This window comes from Melozone crissalis, unplaced genomic scaffold, assembly GCF_028551555.1.
Source record: "Melozone crissalis strain CALT ecotype California unplaced genomic scaffold, PUWL_Pcris_2 ptg000029l_1, whole genome shotgun sequence".
Classification (NCBI taxonomy): domain Eukaryota; kingdom Metazoa; phylum Chordata; class Aves; order Passeriformes; family Passerellidae; genus Melozone; species Melozone crissalis.
Genome location: NW_026535807.1, coordinates 16,922,086 through 16,948,691, shown reverse-complemented (window position 1 = coordinate 16,948,691; position 26,606 = coordinate 16,922,086). Strand labels below are relative to the sequence as shown.

The following is a 26,606-nucleotide window of genomic DNA, read 5'->3' as shown; positions in this document are numbered from 1 at the left end:
CGCCCCCGGGGTCCGCGCTGTGGCGGCGGTGCGGGCGGGCAGAGGCTCCGCCTCCCCGGCAGCCTCGCCCGGTACCCCGCGGCCATGGCGGCGGTGGCGGCGGGCTGGCTGCCGCCGTGGCGGGCGCTGGCCGCGCTAGGACGGGAGCTGGCGGCCGAGTGGGCGGCGCAGGACGTGCGGGCCGCGCTGTGCCAGCTGCTGCTGCTCTGGCTGGGCATCAGCCTGCTGGGCGTCCGCCTGGCCTGGCGCGCCTACGGCGGGGCGGTGGCCGCGCTGTGCTACCGCACCGGCCCCTCCGGCCGCCGCTCCCCCGGCACCGCTCCCGGGGCCTCGCCCTCCCGGCCCCGCGCGCACTCTCTGTCCCCCGCCGGCCCGGCGGGACGCAACGGCGCCGCCGAGCGGCACTGCCCGCCCCGGTGAGTCCCGGCCGCTACCGGGCCCAAACCCGCTGATTCCCCGCTGACCCCCGCCGGCCTGTCCGGCTCCCTCCCCCGCGCCCGGCCAGCGCTCTCGGGGCGCAGCCCGGTGAGCGGCCCCTGCCCTGTGCCACCCAGTGAGCGTCCCCCCAGCTGCACCCTGCACCAGTACAGCCCGGTGACCGCTCGCCTGCCCGGTATGCTCTGGATGGGGCCTCTGTGACACCGGCCCCGGTCAGCCCCCCCATCTGTGGCTTTTGACAAGTGTCCCCCAAGCTGTGCCCCCGACCTTTGAGCTCCCCACCCTGCCCAGCTGCACCCCAGAGCAGTGTGCCCCAGTGAGGGCCCCCAGGCCTGCCCACCCACACGGACAGGCCGGTGCCTGCCCCAGTGCCCGGGTGCTGTGCTGGTGCTGCCCCGGCCGTGCTCACGCTGCTTCTCTCTTGCAGGGATGGCCCCGCGACAGAGCCCATGAAGACGCACCGGGAGTGAGCAGCACCAGGACCGCCAGCTGGGTATTGCCAACACCAATAAAGTGCTGTGCCCATCTGCTGCTCCTTGTTTTGGCATTGCCACCGTAACCAGAGAGGAGGCCAGGGAAACGGGACAGGGTGTTTATTGGAGGCACTGTGCCCACAGCATGGGCTGGCCTCACTTGGCCATGTAGTACTGGGTGGGCACGAAGGGCATCTTGGTGATGACTGCAGGGTGCTGCTTCTTCCGCACCTCGACGGTGAGCTCAGTGCCAGCCCGGCTGTGCGCTGCCTCCACGTAGCCCATGGCGATGTTCTTGCCCAGGCAGGGCGAGGGACATCCACTGGTCACTGTGCCTGGGATGTGAGGATACAGGGAGGTGAATGGGGCCTGGCCAGCCCCTGTCAATGCCATGGCCACAGCTCAGGGTCATGCCAGCCCCAGTGCCCCCACCTACCCACAGGCCTGCCTTCGGGGCCCAGGATGGCCATGTGGGGCCGGATGGCGGGTCCCACCGACGTCAGCCCCACACGCCTGCGCCTTGGCTTCTCCTTCACTTGTGCCATGATGACAGCAGCACCAGGGAAGTCCATGGCCACACGCCGGCGCTTCCCTGCAGGGTAGAGATGGGTGAGGGTTGGTGATGCCTGACTGGTCCCCTTGTACCCACTGGGGACACCCTGCTGCTCTGCCTGCCCCAAGGAGGAGGTGGAGGTGGACGTACCCAGAGTCCACATCAGCCCGGCCTCGGCAGGGGTGACAGTCTCGTCGATGTCATTGCCGTAGAGGCAGAGCCCGGCCTCCAGGCGCAGGCTGTCCCTGGCTGCCAGCCCTGCTAGCCACACATCGGGGACACCCAGGAGCTGCTCGGCCAGCTCCACCGCCCGCGCCGCGGGCACCGAGATCTAGGGCAGGATGCGGGCAGGGTCAGTGGGGCACGGCCCTCCCCTGCCTTGGTACCACAGCAGAGATGCTGGCACAGTTCCCTGGGTACCTCCACGCCATCCTCGCCGGTGTAACCGCAGCGCGTGACCCGGCAGCCCGGCACGCCGAACACGGTCGTGGAGATGCTATTCATAAAGGAGAGCTTGGCCAGGTCATCCGACAGCCCTGCCTGCAGAACCCGTGCCATGGAGGGACCTGGGGAGGCAGGTGGCGGGAAGTGCCCAGGGAAGGGGGGCAGGTGGGGAGGGCGGTGACAGGGAGGGCAGGAGGAGGGCAGGCCCGTGTGGGGCCCCCACTACCTTGCAGAGCCAGCAGCGCATTGTCTGACACCTCCAGGTGCACGTCACTGCCCGTGGCCTGCAGCTGCGCCGCTCTGTCCTGCCAGGGTGACAGTGGCTGCTAGCACAGGGGCCAGGCCAGTGCCAGCCCCACGCGTGGCCATGGCCACCTCACCCTGCGCAACACCGGTGTCACCAAAAGGCAGAAGGACTCATTCCCACTGAGTCCTTCTCCCTGTCCCACCTCCCGCGGGGCTCAGGCAGCCCCATACCCTCAGGATGGCCAAGTCCTTGTCAGCACAGGCGGCGTTGGACACCACGTAGAGGTGATCTTCTGACGTGTTTGTGACGATGAGGTCGTCCGTGATGCCGCCCTTGTCATTGGTGAGCAGCGTCAGGGTGCCCTGCGGGTCACGGCGGCATTGGCAGGCTGCCTGCACCCTCCCAGGGCATCCCGGGCACCTCCGACCACACCGGATGCCGGGTGCCTGCCCAGTGCCCCCTACCTGTCCTGGCTTCAGCTCGGCGATGTCCCCCACCACGAGGCTCTCCATGAACCTGATGCGGTCCCGGCCGTACACCAGGGTCTGTAAGGGGCCGGGGGGGTTGTGAGGTGGCGCGGCCGCCCCCCTGCTTCAGCCCCTCATCCCGACCCCGCTACCTGCAGCATATGGGAGACGTCGAAGAGGGAGCAGTGGCGGCGGGTGTGCAGGTGTGACTGCAGGTGGCCCTGCCCGTAGTGCAGCGGAAGGCTCCAGCCGGCGAACGGCACCATCCGCCCGCCGCGGGCCCGGTGCAGGGCATCCAGCGGCGTCTGCTTCAGCCGCTCCTCGCCGGCCCCGCTGCCCCCGGCCCCGGTACCCCCGGCCCCGGCGCCCCCGGCCCCTCTCCGCGGCGCCGAGCCCGGGGGGCGGCGGGACAGCGCGGCGCGGCAGCCCGCCCGCAGCATCTTCCTCTTCCTCCTCCCTCCCGGCACGGCTCGGACCGGCCCCGGGGCGCCTGGGACATGGAGTCCGCCCGGCCCTGGCCCCGGCCCCCGCCCCCGGCCCGGCCCGCCCTCGGCACCGCCTCCCCGGGGCTGCCGGCACGGCCACCCCCATCCCCCAGAGACAGGCGGGCACAGGCAGGGCCAACGTAGCAGCTTTTAGTGGTGACCCCTCCAGCAGCCCCGCACCCCTCGGTCCCCCCGCACCCCCTTGCAGTGTCCGGGCTCTGGCCACGGGACGTGCCCAGGAGAGGCTCCCAGGGGTCTCTGGAGTGGCAGCGCTGCCCCTCGTGGCTGGGCAGAGCAGAGGGAGTCAGGGAAGGGGCACAGGGAGGGCTTGGGAGCCCCGCGGGGTCAATGGCCGAGGCGGGAACGCAGGAGTCCACTCAGGCCCCGGGAGCACGGAAGGGGCACTTCTGCCCAGCTGGCACCAGCACCAGCGGGCTCAGGTGTAGGAAAGCAGGTTGACATCGTAGCAGCCGTCCACCTGGGGAAGAGAGCGACTGTCACTGTCTGCACAGCACTGCTGGGATGCTCCAGCCCCTCTGGGAGGGCTCCTGAGCCATGTGGCAAGGCCAGGTCCCTGTCAGCAGGGTGGTGGGACTCACGTCGAAGCGCCCGATGCGGGCAGCTGCCTGGCGAGCCCGGATCACCTCTGTCAGCACCCACATTTGCTGCACCTCTGTCGACACCTTCTCCGGATCGGGGAGCTCCTGGAAAGAAGTGGGCACAATGCTGTGGAGCAGGGATGGCCCGGATGGGCTGGATGATCCCGGGTCTGGGCAGTGGTGTGGCTGGATGGCTTTGCCTCCCAGGGAGCCAGGCACGTGATGGTGCCCACATTCCTGAGCTGCTGGTGGTTTCCCAACATGAGGTGAGCAGGGCCCCTCTCTAGGAAAACAAACCTCTGGGGACACGGGTGAGTGACCCTGATCTCTGGGCACTGTGGTGCCAACACAGCCCACCTCTGCTGGCAGGTGGCCAGGATGGGGACAGAAAGCTGATTGCTGGCTAATCATTAAAAGCATAATCACGCAGTCCAGAGTTTCCCAACAGCCTCACTATGCGACGCTCCCTGGGCTTGGGGGCAGAATCCTGGGCACACGGGCTGGCTCACCCCAGGGACCTTTAGCCAGGTGGGATGTGTGGGCTCAGCAGCAGCTCCCCTGGCTGGGGCACAGCTCCCATGGGGGCACAGCTCTGTCACGCTGGGCTGAGGGGTGCCTCGTGGTGATGCTGAGAAGAGCCAATCTCAGAGCAACCTCTGGCAGCTGCCTCAGATACTCCTTGCCCAGGGCAACGTGGTCCAAGCAATCAGCGAGGGACTGAGGTGCCCTTCCCAAACTGTCCCACAGCTGGGCAAGGATTGGGAACAGCAGGCTCATTGCTGGTGCAGTGTGAGCACCGTAGCATGGAAGCCCAGCAGCAGAACTGCCCGGGCAGGTGTGGGCTGTGTGCCACCCTCCTGCAGGCAGCACCTCCAGCTGATTCAGCAGGTTCCCACGGGCGAGCCAGCTCCCATCCTGGCCCTGCTCTGCTCGGACTTTGCCACCAAAGGTCACCATCTGCCAGGCAGATGTGGCTGGCAATCTGTAAACACGTGCCGTGGTTGTGATGCCCCTCTGCCCACATGCTGTCCTGGCTGGGCAACGTGTTCCCCAGAGCACACCCTCTGCACAGTACTGGGAACCAGCCCTGTCCCCACACGTCCCACCCAGCCTGAGCGATGCTGTGCACCCACTGCTCCCACAGGGATGTTCTTGTTCCTGTCCCATCCCTTTGCATCCCACCCGTCGGCTGAGTGGCACTGTGCACCCACTTCTCCCTTGGTGACGTTCCTGTCCCCAGACTAGAGGGCAAATAGACTCAAATGTCACCTCAAATAGCACATCCCCACAGAGATATTTTTCTTCTTAGTACTGCAAACTACTTCCAGCACAAGGAGGGTTATTTCAGGGCTCCACAGCTATTCCTGGTGAAAGCCTGGAGCCAACAAGGCAGGCATGGGCCTGGCAGCCTCCTGATGGATGCTCATGGCTGTCACCCCACAGAAGCCCCTCCTTCCCCCAGAACCTCAGCAGTGATTACTCACCCCGTGCAGGCTGGCTGGCTGCTCTGGAGGGGTCAGCTGGGAGAGCCAGGAGGGAAAATCCTTCTGAGGACTCTGAAACAGATCCAGAAGGTCACACAGGATGTTCCCAACCCTATCTCCATCCTTTACACCAGGCAGCGTGCTGGGGCTTAGAGCCTACCCCTTGTGATACTGCTTTGGAAATGTCACTTTACTATCTTTAAAGACAATTTTGTAGGGAATTCTGTGTTCTGAGTGGCTCTCAGAGCAGTCCCTTCCCCAGCACCACTGGAGCACAAGTGGATCCCAAGTGCCCCAGCAAAGGACGAGGACTTGGAGGCACAACCCTGTGTGTGCTCCCCTGAGCTGTAGGGGGAAATGCAGGCATAGAGCAGGACAGTGGCTTGTCCCTGCCCCCTGCCCATGCCTGGCAGTGGGGCAGCTCTGGCACCTGCTCACCTTCTGCCCAGGGGGGAAAATCTGCAGGTCCTCGATGGTGAAGTGGAGCCAGACTGGGGAGGGCTGTCGCAGGATGAACCGCATTGCTGTCACCTGGTCCATGTCACACAGCATCTGCAGGGCAAGGGACAGGGAGGGTGACCACAGGGGCTGGCACTGGCTGGGGGCAGCTTTTGGGGTATCCTCCCAAAACCCCCAACCCACCCCAGATGGAAGAAGCCCAAGGGAAGCATTGTCCCATGAGGGCTGGCTGGGCTGAGTGGGGCACAGGGACTCTGGCAGCCATGGGGGCCAGTGGGACACGGGCACTGGAGCAGGAGCCATTCTGGGGTGTCGGCAAAGAGGGGTGAGCCCCGGGGAGGGGGTTGATGCCACAGGCCCATCAGGACATGCTGACCTGGTGCCGGTGGAGGCAGAAGTAGTCCTGGGAGCCCTCCTCGGTGTGCGGGCAAGGCATCAGGCACAGGTCCCGCAGGCAGGTCACCCAGCGCCGGGAGCCGCCGGGGCCGGGCCGCTGCACCCGCACGCTCAGGAACGCCGTGTAGAAGTTCCTGAACACGATCTCCTGCACCTGCGGGACCGGCGACCTCAGCCCCACAACAGCATCCCTCCATACCCGCACCGGCATCCCCCCCCAGCATCCTCCTCCCAGTACTGGGACGGGCACCGGCAATCCCCCTGCCACAGGGGGATCAGCACGCCCCCGTACCCGCACCAGCACAGCCCGGGACCCGCACGGGCATCCCCTACTCTATTGGGACGGGCACTGCATCCCCAGCATCCCGCCCAGCATCGCTAAGGGAGGTACCCCAGCACCGGCATCCACCCGTAACCGGCATCCCCTCCGCCCCGGGACCGTCCCTCACATGTTCCCCATCCCGCCCACGGCATCCCTTCTGCCCTGGGACCGCCCCCGGCCTGTCCCCATACCGGCACCGGCATCCCCACCCGCCCCGCCCCGCCGCTCCCCCGGCATCCCCGTCCCGCCCTGGGACCGACACCGCACCCGGCCCTGCACCGTCCCCGGCACGGCCCCTGTCTTCCTCCGCACCACCCCAGCACAGCCCCCGCCGGCACCGCCCCCGGCATCCCCCCGTGACTCCACGGGACCACCCCGGTACCCCCCCGCCGGTACCGCGGCGGGCGCGGCCGCACTCACATCGGCGGCAGCGCCGCGGGGGAAGCGGAGGTCGATGACGGCGACGCCGGGCCGTGCGGGCTCGGCCCCCCCGGCCAGCTGCAGGGGGGCGGCGGGGCGGGGGGCGCAGGGCAGCGGGGAGCGGCCCGGCCCGGCGGGCGGACCCGGCCCCGCCGCTCCCGACATGGCGGCGCCGCGCGGCCGCCGCTCCGGGGCGGGGCCGGCCGGGGATGGCGTCACCGCCCGCGGCCGCCGCCAGGGGGCGCCCCCGCCCCGGGGCGGCCCCGCCGTGATAGGAACGGGAGAGCGGGACCGGGGGCGGGACCGGGGGCGGGGCCGCGCGGGCTCCGGGCATCCCCCGCACCGGGACCACCCCAGCGCCTCCCCACACCGGCACCGCCATCCCCGGGCGGGTTTATTTTTGTCTCGGCCCCGCGGCGCCGAGACCGGAGCTGGGGGTTGAGCACCCCCCCACCACCGCTGCCCTCCCGGGCCCACCCCGGTGCCCGGGCAGCGCCGTCCCGGAGTGAAGCGGCGGGTCCGCCCCGGTGTGCGGGGTCAGCCCTCCACCCGGGGCGCACACGGGCAAATCCCGGCTGGGGATGCCGGGGCTCGGAGCAGACGGGATGGGGACGGTACCGGTACCGTGGCGGGTCCCCCGGGGCCGGCCCGAGGGGGCTGAGCCCGTACAAACTGCTGGCAGCCGCACACCGGTTTTTAAGTCTTTTTTTTTTAATAAAACAATCGGAGTCTGTATCAAAAATTTAGTAAAAAATTAGATTTGAGAGTTCACCGATTTTTTTAAACTATTAACTATTCCTGGCGCTCTTTTTTTCTTTTCTTTTTCTTTTTATTATTTTTTTTAAACTTTTTTATCTTTTCCAACAGTGTCCAGGCTGGAGTGCCAGCGTGAGGCCAGCGAGGCCATTCCTGCACAGTCCCAGGGAGCAGCCGGGACAGAGAACACACCCTACTCTCATCAAAACACCCACGGGGAGGGGGTTTTGCTTCAAATCGACCCCCCCAACCCTGGTGCCCGCTGGGAAGCAGAGAAGTTGGTCGTGGCACAGGGCTCGGCTCATCCTTCCGTGAGCATTCCCTGCCCCTGCCCAGCCATGGGCGCCCCAGGCCAGCCTGACCCAACTCATGATTATTTTATGATGCGTGAGAAAGATAGGATTTCTTTGATTAAAAATAAAATAAAAATGATAGAAGAATCAAACCCCAAACCAAGAAGCTGATCCACCCCAAGAGGAGGAGGAAGGGGCCAGCTGGCCGCGCTGACCAGCCCGTGGGGCTCGCCTGCAGCACAGCACTGCCCTCCCCCTCCCCAAAAACTACACATCCCAGTTTAGGTAAACAGCAGATTAAATGTAAAAACTTAAACCATCGACTTCAGAAAGTCCCTTGAATTTAATTATTTTTAGGCTACCTTTCATGTTACGTCCTGTAGCTAGACACACGTGAATAGAAAAAACAGTACAGTTAGTGTTAAAGGCAAACAGCGGAGACCCAGAGTGCTACCCCAGTGCTGCCTGCTCCTCCCGACCCGGCCCGACCCGTCCCGACCCCCCTCCCTGCCCACCGCCCGGCCCCGGCCGAAGCCCAGCCGCCGGGAAGGCGTCTTGGAGCTGAGAATTTTTTTTTTCTATGAATAAAATAAAACCAAAGCTTGTTAGGCAAAAATAAAACAAGTGTCCCCCCGAGTCCCGCGAGCGCTGCGGTGCGGCGGGCGCAGCCGGGGAGAGCCTGCTGGGGAGCGGGCTGGGCTTTCGTGTTCCCGGCTGGCGAGGGGGCTGCCGGCCCACAGACAGCACCGGTGTGGAGCTGGAGGCCCCTTCTCCCCCGAGAGCCTCCTGTTTGTTAAGGGGGCACGTAGGGCGGTGGGGACCTGTACGGGGTCATGTTCTTCGGGCGGGAGCCTTTCCCCTCCATGGGGGCGGTGAAGGGAGGGGGAGGCTGGTAGGGCGGCGCGTTGGGGTCCTCGTCCCGCAGCGGAGTGTACTCCCCGATGGTGTCCTGGTTCAGCGGCGTGGTCTCCGGCATGCTCTGGTTGGGGTACTCTGGAGGGGGCAGTGGGGCTTTCTCCTCCTGGAGGATGAGGGGCATGCTGGAGGACGGTGGGGGCTTGGAGTCGTCCAGCTCGTCGGCGAAGATGATGGGCACGCCCTTCTTTATGAAGGTGGCCTGGTCTTCGATGGTCAGCTTGCCTTTCCTCTTCTTGCGGTAGCAGATCATGGCGATGATGCCGGCCACGAGCAGGATGGCGGCCACCACCACGGCAGGGATGACGGTGTGCAGGTACACATCGTCCTCGCTGCTCTTCTCGGGGTCTTTGCCTGCAGCCACCGTTGGCGTGGCCTCTGAGATCACCCTGCCATCCTTGGTCACGGGGATAAACTGGATGTGCCTGCAGCTGCCGGAACCAACCACAGACACATTCAGAGGCTTGAACTCGGGCTGCAGGACATTGGAGAAAGCTGGGCTCGGCCTGCCGGAGTCGTCCGCAATTTTTTTGCTCAAAGTCCGGATCTGCTCCCGAGGGCAAGGCTCCAGGGGCAGTGTGTTGTTGGTCCACTCCACTACGATGGAGCCTTTGGCGATGTCCTGCACTGTGATTGTGCTGCTGTTCCTGTCGCCGAATGCCAGAGCCAGCTTCTTCACCAGCATGATCTTCTTATGGATGTCATTTACCACTGCATTATGGTCCCCTTCCAGCCTGGCCTTGAACTTCACCGGAGACTTGTCCCCATGTGGGCGCTTGTGGACATGGATTTCAAAGGCATCCACGGCAAAAAGCCCGCCCTTGTCGGTGGCATACATGAAGTACTCGTGCTTCCCAATGTGGTTGTGGTCTGGCATGCCATACATGAGCTGGCTGGTGCTGTTGAACTGCACCCATGAATTCTCCTCGATCATCTGCTGCTCCTTCAGCTTCAAGGTCAGCTGCAGCTTGTCAGTGGTGGTGTCCTCCTTGTCGTAGAAGGTATCTGACGGTATCTTAACCTCGAAATAGGTGCCCTCCCACGCATCGACCCTGTCGATGTGGTTAGTGAGCTTGGGTGGCTCGTTGGGCTCCCAGGGCCGGGGCAGCCCGCTGGCGGTGGTGCGCACGCGGGACGGCGGAGAGGCCGTCGTCAGCTTGGAGATGGGCGATCTGGTTGTGCTGGGGGGCTTTGTTGGACGGGGCGTTTTGGGCCTGCGAGTGGGCCTTCGTGTTACTGCCGTGGAGGAATCTGTCGTGGACGGGGTGGCTGGCTTCAGGGTGGAGACTCTCGGCTTCTTGGTGGTCGTTGAGGGCGGTGTGATCACTGCTGTGGGCTCTACGTACCCAGGCATGGTGGGGCGAATCGGCACGGTGGCAGTGCCCGTGCCTTCTGCCACCCTGGTTGGCTGGATTGGCCCCAGCGTGGGCGTCTGGACAATGGGGCCTCTGGTTCTGATGGTGACCGTTGGCTTCCTCGGCAGCGGGATGGGCTCCCGGACAGGGGGTGCTGTTGTCTCCGTGGGAGGCGCAATGGCGGGCGACGTCGGGGTGGGGACAATCCTGGTGGGTGGCTCTTGTGCGGCAGTGGTGGGCGGCCCGATGGCAGTCAGAGGCGTGGGGGTGGCGTTGATCTGCCGCCGCATCCTCTTTGGGAGGTGAGGTTTCTTGTTAGCAATGTGCCAGCCAACAACAGGGTAGCCAAGGCGGGCAGACATGGTTCCTTCCTTAGCTGGAGCCTCCACCTTGCTGATGTTGGGGACGCTGTTTTGGCTCAGGGAACATCCCAGTTTCCATGAGAGTAAGGCCCCGTTTTCTACCACCTTCTTTGCATTTCCTGGTCCAGCCATGAAGGCCGACATGTCAAAGAGTCTGTTATTTACAACAGGAACCAACTTCATGTTGTGAAGTTCCACCTCTGAAAAGCTTCTCATTCTGTTTAAGAGTACAATCCTCTGCTTTGGTGTCATTTTTGTTAAGTCGGCATCCAGAATGACAGTCAGGATGGTGACTGGCTCTTCCGAGCCGCACACGAAGGGCGCCGTGTCACTCGTGTCCTGCACGGCCGCTCGCACCGACTGAGGCTCGTTGTGGTCCTCCTGGTGGACCTCCACGGAGAAGACGTTCGTGGTCTGTGGCACATAGCTCCCATTGGGGAAGGGCTGCAGAGTGGTCACCGAGATGTAGTGGACACCCTTGTCTGTGTCAAGGGGCAGCCCTTCCAGGGAGCTGCTCTCTGCATTCCAGTGCAACCAAGAAGGCAAGGAGTCCTTCCCAGCTTCCGAGATCTACCAAACAAACAAATAAAAAAAAGGCTTTCAGAAGTACAGCATGAGGACAGGTTCTATCAGCAGTAACGCTTCATTTCAAGGACTGAAGAAAAAAATCTGAGGTGTAACAACTGGGGAAGGAACATCCTGGCCAGAGTATGGCAGCCGTTGCCTCCTCCTCCACATGTTGGCAAGGATGAGCTCTGCAGGGGGCACCGGACCCAAAGGGCTTAAGGAGCCACAAGAGGTCATAAAGTCCCACAAGGCCCCCTGGCCTGCAAGTGCTCCAACACTTGCTGTGCAACTGCCAAGCACAAGTGGTTCATTTTCTCTGAGGGCAACGGGGAGTTTACGTCATGGGGACAGTGACAAAGCTGAGGGTGAAGTTATGCTGTACAGCAGAGCTGATCTAACAACTGCCCCCTTCCCACTCCTTCCTCTCCCAGCTTGGCCATCTTGCTCCTTTTCTGAACCCCATCACACCCTGCCCACCCTACACACATCAAGTTCAGCAGAACATGTATTTTTTCCACTTATTTTCAGCTTGTCCCACTGTCCCCAGAGCCAGGATGACCCAGAGGGGCTGGAAGCTGGCCAACTATGATTGAGTCCCTGGCCTGGCTGGAGCACAGCAGCTCTCAACAAGCAGCAGGAAATCCTGAGAGCTACCTGGTGTTGTCCTGCTCTGCCAGAGGAACTGCAGCTGAGGATAAAGGAAGGGAGCAGACCCAGTGTAATGGCCAGGCAGGGATGTGGCACATGGGCTGAGGAATTGCTAGACATGACACAGGACAGCATGGCAGCCTGGCTTCACCCCCAGGCTAGCTAAAAAATGAAGCATTTCACATAGTAACTTGCAGCTGCAAGGGAAGGCTTTCTCTCAGAACACAGGCACCTCAGGACTCCAGCACACTCTTTACTACCTCCTTCAGCCCGTGGGACTCTGTCTCCTGCCCTGGGTTGTAGCTGAGGCGGGTGCAAACCCCAGCCCCCCCAGTTCCCAGCTGACATCCCTCTGCTCTACACAGCGGAGCCGCTCGGGCTGTGCTGTGCGCTGGAAAGGGCGAGGCTGCCAGCTCGGTGGGCTGTGACATTTCCCGGGGCTGTAGGTACTCCCGAGTGAGTAACCCGAGCTTCATCACCTCCCAGGCCCGGGGGCGTTTGGCAAGTGCGCTGGCTGGGCTTTCCAGAACTCCACGAGACATCTCCCTGACACTCAGAGCAAACAGGATGCTTTGGGGCTCATCGAGACACATTCAGCAGCCTGGTCCATGGTCTGGGCTCACTGCAGTCCAACACAGAGCCAGGCTCTAGCTCTCTTCCTGAAAGGGTGCTTTGGTTCTCTGCAGTTCTGTAAAGCTTATACATATTTCATAATTTACTGAAATGCAAAGCTGGGAGAGGAGCTTTGCAAGGAAACCTGCCTGGCAGGAGCATCCCTGCATCCGGCAGCAGGTGCAGAGCCAGGGCTGGACTGGCACACTGCATTCCTGCTGGGGAATGCCCCTGGATGGACAAGGAGGGATGCCTGATGCTGCAGGGCTGGGCACACTGTGAGTGCTGGGTGCAGGCAGGATGCAGGCAGCACCTGGGGCTCACCCCCACGCTGTGGGTTCCAGCACTCTGAAGGGTCTGGGTGCACAGCTCTGCCAGCAGGACCCACAAGTCTTTTGGCAAGAGCAGCACAAAAAAGCTTTTGTGCAAGAGCTGCAGAGGGTTTCAGCCAGCCTGGACAAGCTGGAGAGCACAGCATGAGCCACACGCTGGGCACAGCTTATAGAGCAGAGTTTAAAGCTCTCAGCACAGCTTTAGTTAACTCCTCACCAGCAACATCCAGAGCAGAGAGTTCAGATTCCTGCTTACAGCAGCTGGAGGAAGCTGTCCCAAGGGCCCTGTCCCTCCATATAGGCCACCATGCACCAACATGTGAGCATCCTTCCCCTGGCCTTGCTGTGTGCCCACGTGTCTGGCAGAGGACAGGGCGTTTTGGCAGGGCTGTGGCTGTGTTCTCTCCTCCTCCACTGCAAGAACAGGAGCTGCTTTTAGCCCAGACATCCCAAAGGAAAGGCAGCCCTTCACCTGAGCTGGGCACAGGGAGCCAAGCCTCGCTCCTGCAGGAACAAAGGAACGAATTGTCCTTCCTTGGCATTTCTTCTTCCAAAAGAGAACAAAGGCAGGGTCTGCTCCTGCCCAGCCAGAAGCACTGACCTGCCCCCATATTCCTTTAAAAAAGTGTGATTTCATCACACCCTCTAAAAACTGAGATGCCAGGACAATGCTCAGTGCAATAAAGCATTTACAGTAGCAGGAGCTGGATGGTTCCACTCTTTATCCTCTTGTGCCAAAATTAGCCACTAACCTGCCCACTGTGGAGGAGGGCTGGGCTGGGCACACATAAGGAACAGAAACATAGGGAGCCAGGACAAAGCCACAGCATTATTGAGGCTTACACAATCAAGAAGAATAAAAACTTTAATAGTGAGTGGTTAAATTCACTCTGAGTGTGTAATTTTAGGCTACATTTGGAACAAATCTTCCCCTTCTGTGCACTCTGCAAAAGCCCTTAATTACAGGATCACACACTCCACAGAGCTTTCCTGAGAGCTGGAGTTTTCTGCTGCTGCCTCCTCCCTGGGCACTGCCATGACTTGAGGAGAAAACCTACAAGCAGCAGTATTTTACCCAGTCTCATGCCTCAAGGTGATTCTTCCTTCAGACATCTCTGCTCCTACTTCTGACAGCCAAAGTCACTTCAGAAAGGTGCCTGACCCCACATGCAGAAATGATGGTGAGGGAGGCACAGGCCAGTCTGAGCATTTCCTGCTTGGAAAACCATTTTTAACCTACAGTTCACATGTAGGGCCCATGCTAGAAAAGGAAACTGCAGCCAGACAGATTCACACCAAAAACTAGGCTCTCCTGAAAAACAAAAACAGGCCAAGCAATCACTGACTGGGATGACTTGTTCTAGCAGGGATGCGACAGTTGCAAAACATTTATAAACTCACTTAAACTGGATTTAAAAAGAGCTGAGCTAGTTCAGCTGTATTCAGCCTGTGAGGAGATGTGGACTGTTTCTAAAGGCTCTGCAAGATGATGATGAGATGATGAAGAAAATCAAATTTATGTGGATTACTCCTATGAAGCCTGTGTCTCCACTGGGAAATCTTTGAGAAGGCAACAAGTCATAAGCATGCCATTTCTCTGCACTGCTTTAAACACAGCTTCTGACCTGATAGCAGAAATCATCCATGTTCATGTGACAAAGGAAGAGCCCAGAAAGATTAGAATGGATAAATAAAGTTGTTAGCATGATGGATAAAAATACTTGCTCCTAAACAAATGCTGACCAGCCTTGGCGTGGATCTGTCCTGTCCATGTCACTGCTGTTTTTGCAGTGCTGTGAACTGTGAGGAGGGAGACCTGGACTCTGTTCCAGTAATGTTTCCTTCAAATATTGCTTCAAAGGGTATTTGTTAAGGCTACACATAGTTAATGATTTGGGATCTCTAGTTTTCATGTTAAAAGTTTTCCACTTTTCTATGTATGCAATAAGTATCAGGCTTAAACCCTGCCATTTCCCTCAAGGGGTCTGGTTTCAAAATAACTCTTCCATTGCCCAAGTTAAAAAAAAAGGCTGTCTTTGTTTTCTCATTATTTGAGATAATTGTAAATGAATGCTTATTGGCTAAAGATTACACAAGCCTGGCAGTGTATTGAAGACCGTTAAAAAATAAGCCATGATTGTGATTTAAAATACATACAGTGAGTGGTCTGGCTGGTTTTGAAGACCTTGGTCACAAAATCCTTTCAGATAGACATGGCCTGTTATTTTTAGGCCAGCCAAGAGCAGTCAGCTCATGAAAGAAGATAGCTCAGTTTGACTTGTTTTTTTAAACTTGGATCTTAAAGCCCTGTAGCCAACAAGACAAAGATAAGCAAAGGAGCAGTGAGCAAAACTGCTGCCTCGAGGGAATTCAGTCAAAAACTGCATTCTTACTTACAAGAGTGCCCTTTAATCCTCCAGGTATTTAGTCCTCCTCCTTCTGATGAATCCCCTGAAAAGGAGGCAGTGAGCCCTTTGCCAGGAGACAGGCACCATAGGATCCTGCCACAGGTCTCCACTATGGCACACCTCTATGAAATCTTCCCAGTCCTGGAAGTACCCAGTGGGATCTGCCCTGTCTGTGCTGACAGACCTTCACACAGGCAGCAGCAGCAGCTGGGAGTCAGCTCCTTTCAAATGAGTCCTAAAACCCCCGATGACTTCTTTTGGGCAGAGTCAGCACGGACATCCTGCAGCTCTGCCAGATCTCCCACTGCCCCTTCCCCTCCCTGTGTCCAGCAGCTGCTGAGAGACAGACCCTGTGCCAGGGTTTTATCTGGGGTGCAATTACTGATGGCAATTTACTGTAGCCAGGCTCCCTCAGCATCGTCACCCCAACACACATGGCCAGCAATGAGGAATATCCCAGCTGGGCCCTCCAGAAGGTGAGCTGAGCTGAGCTGAGCCCAAATGACTGACCCAGCCAGTCACATCAAGTCTGCAGGCTCAGGCTCCTGCAAGCAATTAACCAGCAGGCAGGGGAGGAAAATGGAAATTCAAATGCAATTCAAATGCAAATATAACTGCAGAGAAAGAGTCAAGCCTAAGCTGTTTGCCTAAGCCCAAGCTTTATCTTAACTCCCCTGCTAATGCTGCAGCATGGGCAGTGCTGGCAGCAGAAGCAACAAGCAGCCTCAGCCCCAATGAGATCCAGAGGCAGGCAGATTCTCATTGCCTTGTCCCACACAAACTGGGGAGGGACATTGGCCTCAGATCCACCCCAGTGCTGCTGGAACTGTGGGCACTGCAAGGAGCACAGGAGTCAGAAGTGATGGGCATGGGGCCTGCAGGCTCCAGCTCACAGGACAGTCCTTGTTTTGGGAGGCAGGCTCTGCCTGTGGATCCATCAGGTGCTCTCCTCAGCTGGCACAAAGGCTGCACTGTGCCTGCACACCAAGCTGTCCAGGAACCACAGCCCCAGGCAGGTCCCAGAGGCTGGAATGGAATGTGATGGTGCAAGGCAGGGGCTGGACAGCCCTCAGCCCACAGCTGCCAGAGCCTGCCAGAGTTCAAGTGTTTGGACAAAGCTTTCAGACACATGGCAACTCTTCATGTTGTTCTGTGCTGGGCCAGGGCTTGGACTTGGTGGTCCTTGTGGGTGCCTTGCAACTGTGAATATCCTGTGATTCTATGAAGCTGTGGGGCGTTGGCCCCAAGGAACAGCCCTGCCAGGGAGGTTGGCCTGTGTGCATCCAGGAGAGGTCCTGTGAAGGAGCCTCCAACCTTACTTGGCACCTCCTTTTCTCAAACACAACACAACTGCAAACTAGGACACCAGAAGACCATATCTAGAAACACAGGCCCAGAAAACAGTGGTGCAAGGAGGATGGGCACCTCTCAGAGCCTTCTGCTCACTGGGCACTGCTGCTGCACTGCTGTGCTATGGGAAAGCTCAGGCTGGAGACAGGAAAGTTGTGCTTGGCACAGCGAGCAGGAAGGACTTGCAACACAGATGCTTCCCTGTGGAGGAGACTGCCTTACCTGCCAGGGCTTTGGGGTATCCTCAGTAGACACTGCTCCTCTGGGCTGCTGTGTACCTTGCACAAAAGACCCAGGAACTCATGGACAAAACAAGCACAGGACATCTCATGCAGATGTCTCTGCCCCTGGAAGTCTAAAAACAGCCCGGAGACTGGACTGGCTCTCAGAAGTACGTCAGCCTCGGTGACCCGAGCCTTCATTACCAGCAGGAGCTCACCACCTCTGCTCAGAGACCAAAAGCTACACAAGAACAGCCAGTAATTGGTGCTTCCTTTGTGCACAGGTAGGTCAGGATGCTTGAGCTAACCTCACATTCTGGCTGGTCCCAGCCAAAGCCCTGCAAAGCCCCTCCTGTTTGTCTCCATGCACTGAAGCTGCTGCTTTAGAAAAACAAATCAAACCCAGCCCAGAAAGCTGAGCTAAGGGGGAATAAGGCTTGCAGAGGCCACATCACTGGTCCTGGCCCTCATCTTCAAGTTCAACCTTCAGCCTCTCAAGGACCAGGCAGCAAAGCTACTCAAAGTAGCTACTCTGCTTTTATGTGCTCATGACAACCTGAATGGGAAGTTTACGTGTCTCCTGCTAATCTGCATTTTCCAGCCATTCATGGAGCGAGTGAAGCCTCACGCACAGAAAGCAGCCCCCTCCTTTGTGGATGTGGGCTCAGCCTGCCCTCCACAGGAGCTGGGCTTTGTCTGAGCAGCTCCTTTACCATCAGTGAAACGGCCCTGCAAAGGTGCAGGCTGAGCAGCTATGCCCAGCTCATGCCACCCTCGCATACCCCTGCCATGACGGCTTCTTTTCCAGCTGCGCCTCTGTGCCGGCTATAAGGACACCATTCAGCGTCCCACTCTGCCTGGGCAAGGGAACACAACAGCTGTTTCACTGGGAGGTCACTACAAAACATTGAGTGTCCCAAGAAATCCTCCTTTCATCGGCCCATGCAAGCAGCTTGGAAGGATTTGTTTGGCCTTATTGTTGGAGCGGGCAGGCGCAGCCCGCCCGCGCCAGGGCTGGGGTCAGCACGGGCTGCCCACACCCCGCTCTGTCCCTTGCCCAGGGGGCAAGCACGGGGCAGGAAAAGCCTCAAACAGCTTTAAGAAAAAAGTTTGGTCGGGCTCTTCTTTCAGCGCCACTTTTTATAAGCAAAAGGCCAAAGGGAAGCAAAAATACCACAGAGCTGGGATGCCAAGTGCTGGGGGTTTAGTGCTGCCACCGCACAGCTAACCAGGCCTGGCAATTTATTCCTCCCATCAGCAGATTGCTGGAAAGCTGGCTTTCAAGAGCATGGCAAGGAAAGGCAGACCAGATCTTGCAGCCTCAGGTCTGCTCCTTCGCAGGATTCTCATTATTGTCACATTCCTCTGTCTCCTTGGATGCTCAAAGCAACAACCTGTAAGAGCGGGACAAAACAAGGAACCTCCCAGCCCGTCTGAAAAGCCAGTTTATAATTAGATCGAGTCACATTTTCCACTCCTCCAAATTCAGAGTTTGTTACTAAGCGTGCACTGAAAATGCCAAATTCTCTGACTCGGTCACTCCCTGCAGGAAAAAGATAAGCCCCCTCAGCCTCCCCCCAGGAATCTTATCAGCTCATCTTATCACTCAGATTGCAGCGTGGCAACCAAGCAAAACCCTGCCCAAGTCTTCCTTTGCCTGGACCTGTTCCAGGCACTGCCATTTATCCCCGTGTGCTGCCTGTAAATAGCGGCTGTTGCTGCACCTCCCAGTTAGTCCAAGAAAACCAGGGACCCCAGGGAGGAGGTGAAGCTCAAATGCCTTGACAGAGAGAGCCTTTTAAGATACCCAGCTTGATGACACAGCCCCTCGGGAGTGATCTTTGCTTCTCTTTTTCCTTTGAGAAATGACACTTTAATAAATCTCACATTCAGTTAAAATGCTTTGAAATAAAGATCATTGCAAGAGGGGAAAAAAAACCAAAACTCAGTATTTTGTGGTTTTCTTCCCTGAAAGCAAGTGTGTCCTGGCACTGAGGCTGGCTGTCAACATCCAGCCCTTGGCTTTGGGGTTGGAGCAGGATTGAGGTGAGCAGCACAGCCCTGACAGTAGATACCCATGTCAGGACTCCTGCAACCCAATCTCTGTGGATCCTGTTTATAAATCAAGGTCCCTGACATCTGATGAGAGCAAAGCTGTTCAATAAAAGCTGCTTCAGCAGATGGCAAATAGAACAACCATTGGAAACTCAGCCTCCTGCCTGGAAAGTTTAGTGGTGGAGTTGGCAGTGCTGGGTTAATGGTTGGGCTGGATAATCTAAAAGGTATTTTCCAACCTAAACAACTCTGTGATTCTATGAAAGCAAGACTCCCTTTTTCCCAGATGGATATCCAGTCTCTGATAACCTCCAAACCTGCTCCACAGCTGCACTGTGCAATTAATCTGAGTGAATTCTGCTCTAATCACTTTCCCACCAGCTGTGTTTGCTTACAGAGACAGCTTCTCAGGGCCTCTGCTCTGTGTTTTTACCTGTCTTCCCAACAAAGCCCTGTGGAAACCATGCACTTCAAACCAAAAAAGAATGAGGGGCTAAGACACAGCTGGGAATGCTCACCTGAGCTCACCTGAGCTCCTCAGCACTGGCTACAAACCCATCCCACAGATGAACACTCTCAGGACTGAAGGCAGGTCAGCAGCTTTGCATGACCTCCAAGGGAGACACAGCAAATCTCTTGCTCTGGCAGGGATGTGCCTTGGGAAGCAGAACACACCAGGAGTTTCTCTTCTTCCATCATGCTTTATAGAGCCATCTTTAAATAAAAAGTTATTTAATAGTGTCTCTATGTGTTGTAGGTATTTGTATTTAGGATATTAGGTGGTGCAAGGGCTCAATTTCCCTTGTGGGGACAGCATACCCTGGCTGGTAGGATGAGTGCAGACCCATGTCTGTGGTGGCAGCAGCCACCACACCAAATCATGCACCTCACCTTTTGTCCTCTTCTGGGACTCAGCAAGTGGAAGCAGCAAAAACTACAGACCTGGATATTTCAGCTGATAGGAAGATGTCCAAACCAAAGCAAAGCAGACATGGAAAAGCAAACGATTGTAGGATATATCAAACAAAGTTATTTATAGAAGAGAAAAGGAAGTTTGATGCTTTTATAAAAGGTTCTGGTAAAATTTAATCTGGAATGTTTTGTAACATTGTGGTCATGCAAACATAAGAAAAATAAACTCAAGCTGGAGGAGGTGCAGAAGACAGCTGCAAAGCTTAGGGGAAGGAAAGAAAGCTTATTTTATGAGAAAGACTAAAGAGGTTGGCTTGTTTAACCTAATAAAATCAAGATGGGGAATATGCCTGTCACCTATAAATACATAAGGGAAGTAAATATTATGAAGGTAGAATTGATTTAGGCTAAAGGGCAGCACATATAAATATTTCTAGCCATCTCTAAATTTAGGCTAGAAGCTGCATTTTTAATCAGAGCAGCCAAATTCTGGAGCAGCTTCAAATGGAAGTGGCAGGAACAGGAAATCCAACTGGTCTTTGACCGGAGCCTGATCTGTTCTCTGACAGGACACAGCTGAGAGGTAACAGGTCACACTCCACACAGCCCTCATGGAAATGGGGTTAAGGAGATGATGACTGGTGAAGGTACCAGCACTAATGCCCATGTTTACTCTGTCCTAGCCAGCATCTGCCAGGAGCCAGCAGGAGCCAGTGGCAACTCACCCACACACTGTCTGTACGGCAAGGGGGCTGTAGGATATGGGGAAATTGGCTGTTTTAACCCAAACCTTGTAAAAATACCAATGTTTTGGTGTCAGATGTGACAGAAAGGGCTGCAAGATGCCTTTTAGGAAGCCACAGCAAGGAATTTGAATTCCCAGCCACGTCCAGACAGCAGGAGAGCAGTCTTACAGCCAGAAGCCCTGCTGTAGTGAGGAAGTGAGAGGACAACATCTGGACTGACCTGCTGCCAAATCCAACAGCTGGAATACCTGCAAGCTCCAGCTGCTTTTCAGAGGCCATGATACTGCCTGACCAAGGCACTTGCTTGGGAACACAAGGCACAGGGGAAGGGTGTTACCACAGCCCCAGTGCCTTGCAGGCAGCTGGCCCTGAGCAACATGAAAACAGACTCTGAATTTCAGACACGTGGTAGCTTTTTACTTCTTTTCTCTGCAGCTTGAGCACGTTCAAATAAAGTTGCTTTTGTCCTTAGCCATAGAACTCTCACCTGTTGCTCAGCAGCTCTGGGGGTGGCAGGGAAAGGCTGGGGGCTGCTCCAGGAGCACATACCTGACTATGCAGGAGTGCGTGCCTGCGGGGCACTCCTCCGCCACGCTGCACATGCCTGGCGTTGTTTCCATCCCACAACCCAGCTTGCAGATAAAAGTATTTTGTCTACAGCTGGCTGGAATCTGCTAACAAGCAGGGAGAGGATCTGAGAAGGAGCTTCAAGGCGATCCCCACCACAATCCTTGAAATAATCAGTGGGAATCATCTAGAAATTAAGCAATCACACTTTCTCCAGGCTCCAGTGGGAGTATGGGGACAGGAACTGTCAGCAATTTTTTAAAAATAAAATATTGCAGACAACTTCTTAGAAATTTAAGAGATAAAAATACAGGTAAGCACATCTCACTGTAAACCCTGCTCCATCTCAGAAGGCACAGAAGTCCTTATTCTTTCTTAGCAGGGTTTAAGTACACCAGAGACTAAGATTCACAAGTATTATGCTTTTACTGCTCCAGCTGAGAAATGCCAGGCAGCCTGAGAAAAAGACCAGAGCAATCTGCCCAGAAACTTACCAGTAAAACAAAAACGCATCCTAGCACCCAAAACTGCCCACGCAGTTCTCACTAGCCAGGAATCAAATCTCCATAGCAAAGGTCAGCTGTGCTCAGCAGCCAACATGCATTCTCTGCAAGGAGAGCCCTTCCAGAGACAGCAGCTCCGTGAGAGGCTGCTGCACTTTTAAAATCAATTTCAAGGTGAACAGATGCAACATGCACTCGGGTAAAGCCAGGGATAAGCATGAAAATCGCTCCCAGAGTTTGCTGAACTCCACACAACCAGCAGCTGCTGGGTCCTGCTGAGCCCAGGCCCCTCCATGCTCTCCAGGAGTGTTGGTGATGGTCAACACACCTCACACCTACACGGCAGAGGCAGAATTTGAAGCCATCAGGTGGGGTGGAAATAATCCATCAGTATTTTCCTGCAGCTATTTGAGCTATCACAGACGACTTTTGTGCCAGGAAAAGATGACAGAGGAAGCTGTGGTGTTATATAAATACTGACACTTATTCTTGCCATCAAAACAGCTATTAGACAACACCAGAGCAAGCCACTTGGATGCAAAATCCCAACCCAAAGTTATCATTTCTGTAACATGAGATCTGGGGCTCACCACAGGCTCTGGCAGCCTGGTGCTGTACAGGTGGGTGAGGCTGGGCAGGGACCTTTCCATGGGTCAGCACAGAGGCACCAAGACCAGCCTGGCCCCTTCCCTGACTCCTCTGGCCAGGGGCTCACCCGCTGCCCTCCTCCCGCTGTCTGACCCTCTGTCCATAACAGCTGCATTCTTCAGATTTTCTGCCCACCCTGGCACATTGTGGTCTGGCACCCTTGCTGGAGCCAGCAGGATCACGTATCAGGATTGGGATAACTGTGGGACTGTACACAGAGCTAAACCAAACCTGCCTTCCAGGAGAAACTGAGATGTCAGACTTGCTCCTGACTTGCTCTCCTTCTCCCTCTGATCTTCTAAGACACACCAGAAGCTTGTATTTTTATAATGCTTTATAATGCTCTTTGAAAAGAAATCCTGAGACTGGAAGGCAGTTCTACTTTTTAAGGAGAGAATTTTCTGAATTCCACGTGATCCAAGCAAACCCTTCCAGGAAAGGACTAACAATGAGCACACCTGTGTTTGGCCATGTCCCTACCTTCCTCTGGGCTATTCTACACTCAGGACTGATTCCAAACTCAGCTTTCAGGTCCTTGCAGTGCCTTGTATGAGTTTAAGTCAGACAAGGGGAAAGGCTACCATCTTTCCCGGGGGACTGAGGGCCAAGGTCAGGACAGACAGTGTCACAGGCAGCCCAAAGCCCTGCTGGCAGGACAGGGTCTGTTTGTCTGGCAATGTTTTGTTACAACAGAGAAGCAAACTGCCTGAGCCTGAGCATCAGTCCCAGGGAATCTGTGGCTCCCCAGATCCCATGGTAGGATCTCCTCATGGATGTGCCCATCATTCCAGGGGCAGAGCATCTCACAGTTTAAATACAGCCAACAATCTCAATTAGTCATCCCTGAGAAGTCTTCTCTGTTACAGAAGAGAGAAACTTTGCAATGAGATGAGACTAATTTTTTATAAAAATCCTTCTGTAGTCCTACAAAACTGTAAGGCTGCTTCCCAGCCAGGCTCACGACCCAGCCTGTTAGTGGGAGACCCGTGTCACAGATATCTTTTATGAAAAATCCTTTCCTTAGGATTTTTCCTCCTGAGAACCTGAGAGGCCTCAGGAACAAAATGTAAACAATGATTATCTGCTGCTGTGGAATGCAACAGGTGGATCTTTGATTGCCCCATGTTGGTTGTTTCTAATTAATGGCCAATCACAGTGAGCTGGCTCAGACAGAGAGTCTGAGCCTCAAGCATTTGTTATTTTTCTTTCTATTCTATTCTTAGCAAGCCTTCTGATGTAATCCTTTCTTCTATTCTTTTAGCATAGTTTTAATATATCATAATATAATAAATCAAGCCCTCTGAAACATGGAGTCAGATCCTTGTCTCTTCCCTCATCCTAAGGCCCCTGTGAACTCGGTCACACACCTGCTCCATCCTGCATGAATGTAACCAAAACCAATCCTTGGGGAGTGGTGTTTCTCACCTGGACAACCTCTCCATTGGAAGCAATTAACTCCGTGGGGATGGAGACTCTGAAGTAGCGTCCCACCACGGCAGAGCTGTCGGGGATGCCCACCACGGCCGGCACGGCCTCGCGCAGCTCCGACAGCGCCGAGTGCATGGAGGCCTCCAGCTGGTTCTCCCAGTCCCGAACCACCTCCGCCGGCTCGCTGGGCCAGTGGCAGTGAGCAGAGGCTGCCAGCAGCAGCACAGGGAGCCAAGTCCTCCCCAGGACAGGGGCTTGCAGTAGGCATCCAACAGTCATTCTTCCCAGCAGCCTCGGTGACGGTGCTCCAGCTGGAAAGGGGATCACGGGCAACCTGCAGGCACCACAGCACGGGCAGGGGATCCACCAGTCCTTCACAGCAGCCTCATCCTAGGAGTCCTGGGAACCTGGTTGGACATAGGAAATCCAATCAACACATTGATTCAGATAGCCAAGCCTGCCAGCCAGCTCACAGTGACCTTGCAACAGGCAGAGGCTACTGGCCATGTTATTCTCTGTGCCTCAGCCTTTGATTTAACTGCAAGTTACCACAACCATCAGAGAGCACTCTCAGCTCTTCTTCTGACATACAGCATCTCCCAAGAAACAAGATCCTCCTGCTTTTCCACACACACAGCCATATTCCTGCTGCTCTGGAGGCACAGCATCCAGAGATAGCCACAGGTAGGTAGACAAGGGAGATACAACCAAAGCTGAGACTGAGCACAACACCAATAGTTGACCTTTCAAGGCGAGCTGCAGCCAGGCTGGAATATCAGTGGATTTAAATGCCAGTTACCCAGTAGGAAAGATACCAAGAAACATTTGGAAGTCCAAAGCTGCCATCCTAATGGCTTGACACATGACAGATGCTTCTGCTCCTCTGACTCATGAGCTTGGTTTTCAAGCCAGGTCTCCTCTCAGGTCTAGCTTTTTGTATTAGAGTGCTCAGAGTTTACCTGGGGCCTGCCCCAAATCAGACTGGAGTGAGCAATGCACACACAGTGGTTTATGCTGCCATCCAGCTCTCTCCTGCTTGAACAGCTCACCTGTGCCCACACTCTGCCAAGACACATCTCCAGCTCTCCCTCACTTTGTTATGTTCTTTCACTTCATCCCCATCATTACCACCTCCCTGCTCCCCTGGATCCCCTTTCTCTCTGTTCCTTTGGCCATGGTTTCCTTTGCTTCCCCAGCCACTTCTCCCTCCAGACTGCCTTCAGCCATGGCAGTCACAGATCTGTGCCTCCATGTTCCTCTTCACAGGCTGCTGCAGGAGACCAATGGATCCCTGGAGTAGGACAGAGCCATTTGGGACCGCAGGCAAGTTGTGCTGCCCACTCTGGTATGGCAGCTTGCAGCCAGCACAGCCCCTGCTAATTGATCTGCACTGATGAGTGGAATGGTGGGTTACACAGGATGGCAGGACAGGCACACAGACCAAGCAGACATTGTTCAATGCCAGGAGCACACAAGACTGGGTTTCCTAATGCCTTGAACCAACTCCTTTTTCCCAGGCTGAGAGAGAACTGGCTCCAAATTCCCAGAGCAAATCAGCACAGCTTCCAACCACTGGCTCCCAGTTGGATTTATTTTAGCCTGTTCTGTCTGCACCATATGATGCACATCAGGCTGTCCCAAGAGAGCCTGGAGCCAGTCTGTGTGGGAAGGGAATTCCCACTGCTCCTTGCCCTTGCAGAGCTCCCAGAGCAGCACGGCAGGGCTCAGCTGTGCTGTGCTGTGGCCAGGCAGGGTGTGCTGCCCACAGAGGCCTGCAGAAGCAGGCAGAGGTGTGCCCATGCAGGCACCCAAGCCCAAGGCTACCACAGCAGGCTCTAGGAATAACAGGAAAGATAAGGTTTGGTGGCTTACCCTAAAGCCTGAGCTCTAGGGACGCTGAGAGGCAGCGTGTAAGGATCTGCACATCTGCACTCCTCCATGGGCCTTTCACAATAAACCCCACACAGAGAAGGGCTGACACCTCCCATATCAAGGTAACAGGCCCAGGGCACAGCACAGAGGGCTGTGGGTAGAGGAATGAGGAGCTGAATGCAATAACCTCTGGCTACAGGATCCACCAGGCAGATACCTGATCTGACCGCTGCTCTGTGGAGAACCTGTCTCAAGTGAAAGGCACAGGAGACAGCAGAGGCAGGATAACGCTGCTGGGAACCACAAGACAGATGGGAGGATAGCTGCTAAGAAGGTCAGTGCTACAAAAAAGCCACTCCCTGCTGCTCCTGTGCTTCCAGCTGTCTGAGCTGACTGGGAGGGGAATACACCAGACGAAACAACACGGAAGGCAAAGCCAGGCTCTTCCCAAAGGCAAAGGAACACAGACCCATAGACTCTGCTGAGCTGGAAGGGGCCCATCAGGATGATCAAGTCTAACTCCTGGCACTGCACAAGACACTCAAGAATCCCATCATGTGCCTGAGAGCCTTGCAAAATGCCTCTTGAGCTCTGTCAGCCTTGGGGCTGTGACCATCCCTTGGGGAGCCCATTCAGTGCCCCCCCACTCTCTGGGTGAAAAACCACCAGCACAGGATGGTCTTCACCCAGAGAGAGGTGCCTGAGCCAGAGTTTATCCTCAGGAAGTGGCTGCTGGGTAAGGACAAGTCACAATCCCTGTAGGGCACAACTCTCCTACCAGCTCCCTGTGTGGCCAGAGGAGGATCTGACACACTGCAATTGATTTCAGATGAGCACAGAGTTATCTCAGCAGGTAAATGAGTACCACAGTACATATCTGGTGAAGAATATCCAACAGGCCATGTGAATGAGCTACAGAGATGATGCAGACACCTGCAAGGGGTCCTGAGGAAGTCACTGCTCATCACAGTGGGAAATCAGGGGTCTCTGTCCCTGCACTGTGCCTTACAGAGCTGAAGGAACTACCTGCACACTCCATGGAGGCTGGAGCATGGTGACTGCAGTCATGGCACCTTGTCCCTGAGCTACTTCTCCTGACACCTGCTCGTTGGAAAGCCCTGATGGCAAGCACAGGCAGGGTCAGAGACCTGTGGCTGGGGGAGGAATGTGGAGCAGCCCCGTGGCTGCCTCTCACTGCTGCACTGAGCATCCACACCTGAGCAGGGGACAGACACCCCAGACAGCCAGACACACAGTGTACAACTGCAC

General features: G+C 56.5%; 4 protein-coding genes across 4 annotated transcripts; 1 reads left to right on the top strand and 3 right to left on the bottom strand.

The window, feature by feature from the left end:
• The first annotated feature begins 84 nt into the window (after positions 1-84).
• On the top strand, positions 85-952 carry TCTA (T cell leukemia translocation altered). Its single transcript, XM_054281225.1, has 2 exons — positions 85-416; positions 866-952. The coding sequence occupies exons 1-2, from the start codon at positions 85-87 to the stop codon at positions 906-908; spliced, it is 375 nt and encodes a 124-aa protein (XP_054137200.1). The 3' UTR covers positions 909-952.
• Positions 953-1,029: 77 nt separating this feature from the next.
• Positions 1,030-3,062, bottom strand: AMT (aminomethyltransferase). The gene is made up of 8 exons (XM_054281080.1): positions 2,775-3,062; positions 2,620-2,700; positions 2,386-2,517; positions 2,135-2,213; positions 1,885-2,030; positions 1,615-1,795; positions 1,348-1,503; positions 1,030-1,246 (listed from the first exon to the last, which is right to left on the bottom strand). Exons 1-8 carry the CDS (start codon positions 3,060-3,062, stop codon positions 1,068-1,070), a joined length of 1,242 nt encoding a protein of 413 aa, XP_054137055.1. The 3' UTR covers positions 1,030-1,067.
• Positions 3,063-3,292: 230 nt separating this feature from the next.
• Positions 3,293-6,952, bottom strand: NICN1 (nicolin 1, tubulin polyglutamylase complex subunit). The gene is made up of 6 exons (XM_054281215.1): positions 6,788-6,952; positions 6,026-6,199; positions 5,629-5,742; positions 5,191-5,262; positions 3,707-3,811; positions 3,293-3,585 (listed from the first exon to the last, which is right to left on the bottom strand). The coding sequence occupies exons 1-6, from the start codon at positions 6,950-6,952 to the stop codon at positions 3,544-3,546; spliced, it is 672 nt and encodes a 223-aa protein (XP_054137190.1). The 3' UTR covers positions 3,293-3,543.
• A 1,395-nt stretch (positions 6,953-8,347) lies between these two features.
• Positions 8,348-23,899, bottom strand: DAG1 (dystroglycan 1). Its single transcript, XM_054280919.1, has 2 exons — positions 23,463-23,899; positions 8,348-11,038 (listed from the first exon to the last, which is right to left on the bottom strand). The coding sequence occupies exons 1-2, from the start codon at positions 23,742-23,744 to the stop codon at positions 8,630-8,632; spliced, it is 2,691 nt and encodes an 896-aa protein (XP_054136894.1). The 5' UTR covers positions 23,745-23,899; the 3' UTR covers positions 8,348-8,629.
• Between the last annotated feature and the right edge of the window lie 2,707 nt (positions 23,900-26,606).